Genomic DNA, 8,268 nt, shown 5'->3' on the forward strand with positions numbered 1-8,268 from the left:
AACATTAAGTCAAGAATATGTCTAGAGTTTAAGTTTTATAAGACCATTGGGGATGTGGAAAATTTTAAACGGCGGTGGTGCTTCGGTGATTTTATCTGCTCTGTCAAAAATGATGATTTAGTATTTGCACAGTTTTTTATCAGATAAACTCCTCTTTTTATTAACCTTATGCACAAATAGCACTTTATTGATGCATTGCATTTTCTCTGTTGAGATATTGATGAATATTGTATGTATATGTATATATGAATATTGTAAATAAAGTGTTTTTTGTAAAAATAAAAAAAATCTCTCTCTCTCTCTCTCACTCTCACTCTCACTCTCACTCACTCACACACACACACACTTCCTTGTTCCCTCCCCTTCAGATCTACTGTGTGTGGACAGGTGTAACCAACATGGCGGTGAAGTGCAGCAGCTGACAGGCCACCTTCACTGCACACACACAGTGTTGTTGAGATCAGACCTCAGACCAGTTTCACTTCTCACTAAGTGAAACTCAGACAGTCGTCGTCGCTGAGAGGTGAAATGGCGCAGAAAGGAGTTCAGCTGGACCGGGAAACCTTCTCTTGTTCCATCTGTCTGGATCTACTGAAGGATCCGGTGAGTACTTCCTGTGGACACAGCTACTGCATGAAGTGTATTGGAAGCTTCTGGGATGAGAAGGAGATCTACAGCTGCCCTCAGTGTAGACAGACCTTCACACCGAGGCCTGTCCTGCTGAAAAACACCATGTTGGCAGATCTGGTGGAGGAGCTGAAGAAGACTGGACTCCAAGCTGCTCCTGCTGGTCTCTGCTATGCTGGACTTGAAGATGTGGCCTGTGATTCCTGCACTGGGAGGAAACTGAAAGCCCTCAAGTCCTGTCTGGTGTGTCTGGCCTCTTTCTGTGAGAAACACCTCCAGCCTCATCATGAATCAGCAGCATTTAAGAAACACCGGCTGGTGGAGCCCTCCAACAAGCTCCAGGAGAACATGTGCTCTCGTCATGATGAGGTGATGAAGATGTTCTGCCGTACTGATCAGCAGTCTATCTGTTATCTCTGCTCTGTGGAGGAACATAAAGGCCACGACACAGTCTCAGCTGCAGCAGAAAGGACCGAGAGGCAGAGAGAGCTGGAGGGGAGTCGACTAAACATCCAGCAGAGAATCCAGGACAGAGACAAAGATGTGAAGCTGCTCCACCAGGAGGTGGAGGCCATCAACCACTCTGCAGATAAAGCAGTGGAGGACAGTGAGGAGATGTTCACGGAGCTGATCCATCTCATGGAGAGAAGACGCTCTGACGTGAAGCAGCAGGTCAGATCCCAGCAGGAAACTGAAGTGAGTCGAGTCGGAGAGCTTCAGGAGAAGCTGCAGCAGGAGATCAGTGAGCTGAAGAGGAGAGACGCTGAGCTGGAGAAGCTCTCACACACAGAGGATCACAACCAGTTTCTACACGACTACCCGTCACTGTCACCACTCAGTGAGTCCACACACTCATCCAGCATCAACGCCCGTCCTCCTCGCCGCTACTTTGAGGACGTGACGGCGGCGCTGTCAGAAGTCAGAGATGGACTACAGGAAGTTCTGACACACAGATGGACAAACGTCTCACTGGCAGTGACTGAAGTGGATGTTTTACTGCCACAACCAGAACACAAGACCAGAGCTGGATTCTTGAAATATTCACGTGAAATCACACTGGATCCAAACACAGCACACACATATCTGTTATTATCTGAGGGGAACAGAAAAGCAACAAGGAGTCCATTGCAGTCTTATTCTAGTCACCCAGACAGATTCACTGGAAGTCATCAGGTCCTGAGTAGAGAAAGTCTGACTGGCCGTTGTTACTGGGAGGTGGAGAGAGGAGGTGAAGTTGGTGTAGCAGTCGCATACAAGAGTATCAGTAGAACAGGAGACTGGTATCAATGTATGTTTGGAAACAATGACAAATCCTGGTCGTTATATTTTATCAACAACGGATATACGTTCTCCTACAACTCTGTTAAAACTCCCGTCTCAGGTCCTCCGTCCTCCAGAGTAGGAGTGTTCCTGGATCACAGAGCAGGTATTCTGTCCTTCTACAGCGTCTCTGAGACCATGACTCTCCTCCACAGAGTCCAGACCACGTTCACTGAGCCCCTCTATGCTGGACTTCGTATGAATTTTGGAGGCAGTGGTGAGTTCTGTCAACTCAACTAGACAGAAGTCATTTAAGAGTTGAATGACTTCACCTCCTTCTCCCTCCTCCTCCTCCTCCTCCTCCTCCTCTCCGCCTCCTTCTCTCCTCTATTTGAATCCCATTAAAAATAAAATGTGTGTGTGTGTGTGTGTGTGTGTGTGTGCGGTTAAAAGGGAATTTAAGACACTTTGTTGAGCAGTGAACGTGTTTATTTGTGGGGGCTGAGTTTTATTCTCTTGATATTTTTAGTAACTGAGCAGCAGATCTTGTACTTGATGGTGTGAGCGGGAGGTGGACAAAATAACAGGAACAGCTGACGATCTAATGCGACCCAGAACAACAACAACACGCCTCAAATCTCATCATCAGCTTCACAGGAAGCGATCGCTCCGGGTTTAGTTACACTGCCAGGTGTGTTTGTTTTCTCCACCTCCTGTAAGACTCTTTGTTTGTTTTTGGGACGTCGATCACAGATGCTGAAAAGTTTTATTTTAAAGGTTTTTTTATATGAATTATTGATGCTTATGTGATTATGATATTGAATATAAATTATTTCCGCCGAGCTTCGTCGTGTGTCTTTAACTCTCAGATTGGCGGTGCAGATGTTTCCTGGTTGTGGGTTTCATCACACGGGGTTTCCTTTCATCGGGTCCAGGTTTCATCACCTCCTGTGTCGTTAACCGAAGAGCTGATTTCTGAAGTTATTTTTGCAAGGATTTTGTTATTCTGAGGTTGATTGACTTTCCATGCATCACACACACTAACTGTCGGGCTCTTTATGTCCTTTTTGTAAATGTGAAAGGGTTTGTTTTTGCACACATGTAGCCTTGTTTCCTTTTTAATGGGGGACAGAATAAAACACTGGCTCTGCATTCAGTTTAACGTGTGGTATAAGTTAACACTTTGTAGATTTTATATTTGCTTTCCCACGTGCAATGTAGAGAATTTGTCCACAAACGTTCTTGGTTTTCCAGCGTCAGTGTGTTTCAGTAACACGTAGCCAAATAAATAACTTCTTTTGCACTTCTCTCAGAAGCATCGGAGCTCTAGTTGGACGTTTGTGACACCGAGAATCCCAAACCGTCCTCCTGAAAGTGGAGCAGGTTTTTTTAAATTTTGTTTTATCATAGAACAAGTAATAGCCGTATGTGTGATGGACATTCATCCACCTTTGTTTCCCAGTGAGCAGCAAAGCACTGTAATCCTTCAGAGCTCCACCTACGTGTGACTCACCTGACACACACCAGGAAATACACCTCACCGAGGGACCATGAGACTCGCTTTCAGACCGACTCTAGACTTCCACTGACAAAGGAGCCTCACAAAGGAATGCTGGGAATTCCAGGATATCTGAACCAACATCACGAACAGCAGCAGCCGACTTCACAAGCGTTTAGCTAGAAGTGAAAGTGAGTTTGGGGGGGAAGCTTTCCAGAGGAAGGAGTGACACCATCTCCTGTCTGCCGGCTGTGTTTTCGGCTTCGGAGGGAAATGGCTTCTAGATCAGAGGAGGATTTCTGCTGCCCTGCCTGCCACGACATCTTCAAAGACCCAGTCCTCCTGTTGTGCAGCCACAGCTTCTGTAGAGCCTGTCTGCAGAGCTGGTGGACGGCGAAGAAACTCCAGGATTGTCCGGTTTGTCGGACGGTATCTCGATGCAGCGATCCGCCTCGTAACCTGGCGTTGAGGAACCTGTGTGAGACCTTTTTACAAGCGAGGGGTCAGACGACCTCGTCGGGGTCGGGGACGCTCTGCCCTCTGCACTCGGAGAAGCTGAAGCTCTTCTGTCTGGACCATCAGCAGCCGGTGTGCGTCGTCTGCCGGGACAGCAAAATCCACACGGACCACAGGTTCAGACCCGTCGAGGAAGCTGCACAGGATCACAGGGAGGAGCTGCAGAAGTCCCTGAAGGACCTTCAGGACAAGTTGAAGGTTTTCAACGAAGTTCAAACAAACTTAAATCAAATAGAGCAACACATGAAGGTCCAGGCTCGACGCACAGAGACGCGGATTAAAGAAGAGTTTGAGAAGCTTCATCAATTCCTGGAAGAGGAAGAGGAGGCCAGGGTGGCTGCACTGAGGGAGGAAGAGGAGCAGAAGAGCCAGGTGATGAAGGAGAAGATGGAGGCTCTGAGCAGAGAGATAGCAGATCTCTCAGACACGGTCAAAACCACGGAGGAGCAGCTGAGAGCCGAGGACGTCTCATTCCTGCACAACTACAAGGCCGCGGTGGAACGAATCCAGCGGCGCCCCCTGCTGGAGGATCCGCAGCCACTCTTCGGGGCTCTGATCGACGTAGTGAAACATCTGGGCAACCTGACCTTCAGCATCTGGGACAAGATGAAGGACATGGTCTCCTACAGCCCCGTGATTCTGGACCCGAACACCGCCAATCCAGAACTGGTCCTGTCGGAAGATCTGACCAGCGTGAGACACGGTAAGATCCAGCAGCTTCCCGAGAACCCGGAGAGGTTTGCGTACTGGGATTCCGTCCTGGGCTCGGGGTTCGACTCGGGGACTCACAGCTGGGACGTGGAAGTGGGAGACAACAAAGACTGGGAGCTGGGGGTGATAGCGGAGTCGGTTTGTAGGAAAGGATTCGTGGGGTCTACGGTGTGGAGCTTAGACTTCAATGACGTTGTCTACAGAGCGTACTCCCCGGCAGATAAATACACCGATCTGCCCCTCAGGGAGAAGCTCCAGAAGATCAGAGTTCAACTGGACTGGGACAAAGGAGAGCTGTCGTTTTCTGATCCAGATACCAACACACACATACACACCTCCACACACACGTTCACCGAGAAACTGTGTCCGTACCTCTGCACCAGGACGGCCCTCACTCTGAAGATACTGCCTCTAAAGGTCTCTGTAACAGTGCAAAATTAATTTGTGAGATGGCAATAGACAATAGTTTGCACTGCAATTATATAATGGATGGTGGTCTGGATTCATCTAGTATCATGTCACGGCATTCCATTTGAGTACATGATCTACATTTGTCAGTCTGACGGTTGCAATGATTTCCAGTAGTCTTTTTCTAACTCCAAGTGTTCGTGATGAATCCTTTTTATTTCAGATTATCTTCGTAAACTCTGTATAGACGGTGGGACTTGTGGTTTTTTTCAACAGCCAAACACTTTCTAATAGAAGTTCTCAGCTTGTTTCTAGATTGTAATGGTAACACAATGTCTCTGCGTTGTCAGAACTGTCAACACTTAGAATGTGTTTGTCTGTTTGCTTTGCCTTTTTATAGTTTGGCATTTTCTGTTTTTCTAGATAGGAAGAGTAATAATAGCAGATGTCATCATTTGACAGTTTCATTTTATTATTCTTTCCAAAGAGCCATCAGTACAACAGATCCATCATGACCCCCCTCCCCCCAGCTCTTTGAACAATAAATCTTTATTTCATCAAGTTTGTTGACAATAAGTGTTGCTTTTTAACTAGAGTCACATAAAACAAAGAAATGATAAAGGAATAGTATGCACAACAACACAATTAACCATTTATACAGAAAACAATACAATAAATGCAACATCAACAATTAACCACACAAAAAAACACCAACATGTCTTTAATATGAAGTGTTTCTGTTTAAAATGTTATCACCACTACACAGTTTGTTTATTCCAGCTCTGAGCAACTCCTTCATTTTCTTTGTGCATCGCATTGTGAGAAACCAGTGAATATGAACGGCAGCTAAACATTTGGATATCTAGTATGCATGCGGTCTGCATACTTCTCCAGTGTGAGCACACTTCATACTCAGAATAGCACCTTTGTGTGCATTATTATATTATTATATTACTTTTGGCTGCTCAAAGAGGTAAAATGATCTAATAACTGACAACACAGGTAACAGGTTTTTTTCTCGTTCCTGTCCTGTCGTGGAAACACTGTTTCTCAAGCTCTTATGATGCATTACTATAGTTGAGGCTGGAAGAATGGAGGTCGATGATTGGAGGACCAGATCTGATGGGGCGGGCCTGTGCAGTTCTCAGTGTCCAACACTGGGTGCTGCTGTTCGTCCTCCTCCTGCTGTTCCTCCTCCTCCTCCTACTGCTGCTCCTCCCCCTCCTCCTGCTCCTCCTCCTCCTCCTGCTGTTCCTCCTCCTCCTACTGCTCCTCCTCCTCCTCCTCCTGCTACAGTGGTGTTCAAGGAAACCTCGAGGTGTGACGTGGAAGGCAGAATGGCACGCAGGTACTGTGGTTTGCAACAAGTGACACGGTGAGAACAGACTGTCAGCTTCCAGCAGAAGCGACGATAAGATGTAGCACATCATCACTTGTGAAGAAGAAGGAGGAGGAGGAGGAGGAGGAGGAGTTTCTCTTCTTTTGTTGTCTTGTTGGAGGATGTTGTTGACGTTCTTGTGAATGAGCACCAGTGTTTATTATCATGGAAATCTGAGAACTCGCTCCAGCTATTGTATGTCAAATTGAAATATTGTTATTAGAATATTCATAATTCTATAATTACACAATAAATATAATACAATCATGATATATATGGTATTGATTTAAATCTGGTGTGGCTCCACAGAGGAGCCTGCGGTTCGTGTCCATCCTGGGGGCCTGACTCCTGTGTGGGACAGCGCTGGCATCACCATCCCTGAGGGAGTGGGCTTACTGGGAGAGTCGTGGAGAGGTGAGCCGAGCCATCCTCACCTCATACTTCATCATCGGGGTCTCTTTGACTTTCAGGTTCATCCTAATGTTCGTAGTGGATCAGATCGGAAGTTTCTCTCAGACCAGGCGACTCGATTGTCCAACAGTGTGGGCATCACGGCCACTTTGGGGCTGGTTATTCACGCTGCAGGTAACTTATACAGCATTTATTATACTGCTTTATTGTATGTTTTCATGAATTCCAGCCAACAATGTCCTGGAGTTCATTTCCTCATGTGATCTCATGTGATTTGTTCCAAGTGCCCTACTTTTCCTCACACACCCGTTCTTTGTGAAAAACTTGGCGTGCAGACAGACACATCAAATGACACTCATCCACCAGTTTGATGTAAATGTAGTTTATTTAGATTGTTGATTCCATGAATCTGATTGTTGGTGTTTGCATTGTAGCTGATGGATTCGCTGTGGGTGCAGCTGTGGCCACGGGTCAAGTGACGGTGCAAGTTGTAGTATTTTTAGCAGTGATGCTACACAAGGTGAGTTTCCCTGACAGAACATTTCATTGAAGGATGTATAGAAGTATGTAAGGAGATGGAATAGAGATGGTCTCTTATCTATAGGCGCCTGCAGCTTTTGGTTTGGTCTCTTTTTGGATGCATGCTGGCCTTGAAAAGACATACATTCAGGGACATTTGTTGGCCTTTTCAGCTGCAGCACCTCTACTTGCCGTCCCCACTTACTTCATATTACACACAGTAAGAAAGCACCCTTCAGCAATCTTGGGTCTTTTTTCCTCCAGTTTCAACTTGGGCGTTATTTGATCCGTTGTGTTTGCGTCTGCAGTCTGGCCGCTCGTCTCAGAACCAGCTCATTGCGACAGGTGTGGGATGCTCTTCTCGGCCGGACTTTCCTCTACGTGGCCACGGTGCACGTTCTCCCCGAGGTCAGCAGCAGCAAGACGGGCCTTCCCCCCTCGGACCACGAGCAGCACACCGGGGCCGAGGCCCACCACCGGCGACACCTGGGGCTCCTGGAGAGCCTCACTCTGGTCCTCGGGGTCGGGATCCCCATGCTGCTGGCCCCCGGGCTGCATGATGACTGATTGAATCATTGAAGAATCATCTAAAAGAATCATATCTGCCAAATATTGTACACATCTGTGGTTTCCAAGCAGGTACTCCCAGTTGCAGATGCTTCATTGAATCTTTGCCTATGACACTTCAGGAACCTCTCTATTTGTCGGTTCCCTCTTTGTAGTTTATGGGAAGTAAAACCATGTTTGCTCATTCTGCTTAATGTTCCGCTCTTTTTAGTTGATTTCTTATTTGCACACACAACACATGCTTTGAGGTAAAGTAGACAACCACCGGTGTGAATTACAGATATGGACACAAAAAGGTATTTTACAATTGATTTAATTTACAGATTAATTTACAAAATATACAATATACAATTAATTTACAGAAATATATAAA

The 8,268-nt window shown here is 46.4% G+C and overlaps 2 protein-coding genes and 1 pseudogene across 3 annotated transcripts; all 3 read left to right on the forward strand.

Moving 5' to 3' along the window:
• Nucleotides 1–513: 513 nt before the first annotated feature.
• On the forward strand, nucleotides 514–2,270 carry LOC311032592 (tripartite motif-containing protein 16-like). Its single transcript, XM_084039493.1, has one exon. It carries the CDS (start codon nucleotides 529–531, stop codon nucleotides 2,185–2,187), a length of 1,659 nt encoding a protein of 552 aa, XP_083895619.1. The 5' UTR covers nucleotides 514–528; the 3' UTR covers nucleotides 2,188–2,270.
• Nucleotides 2,271–3,413: 1,143 nt separating this feature from the next.
• Nucleotides 3,414–5,425, forward strand: LOC311032582 (nuclear factor 7, brain-like). Its single transcript, XM_084039483.1, has one exon. It carries the CDS (start codon nucleotides 3,659–3,661, stop codon nucleotides 5,051–5,053), a length of 1,395 nt encoding a protein of 464 aa, XP_083895609.1. The 5' UTR covers nucleotides 3,414–3,658; the 3' UTR covers nucleotides 5,054–5,425.
• Nucleotides 5,426–5,891: 466 nt separating this feature from the next.
• Nucleotides 5,892–7,895, forward strand: LOC311008516 (zinc transporter ZIP9-like; annotated as a pseudogene). The gene is made up of 5 exons: nucleotides 5,892–5,915; nucleotides 6,708–6,983; nucleotides 7,244–7,329; nucleotides 7,414–7,548; nucleotides 7,637–7,895. The product of its transcript is annotated as a zinc transporter ZIP9-like (transcript).
• Nucleotides 7,896–8,268: the final 373 nt, after the last annotated feature.

Source organism: Eutrigla gurnardus (assembly GCF_963514095.1).
Source record: "Eutrigla gurnardus genome assembly, chromosome: 22".
Classification (NCBI taxonomy): domain Eukaryota; kingdom Metazoa; phylum Chordata; class Actinopteri; order Perciformes; family Triglidae; genus Eutrigla; species Eutrigla gurnardus.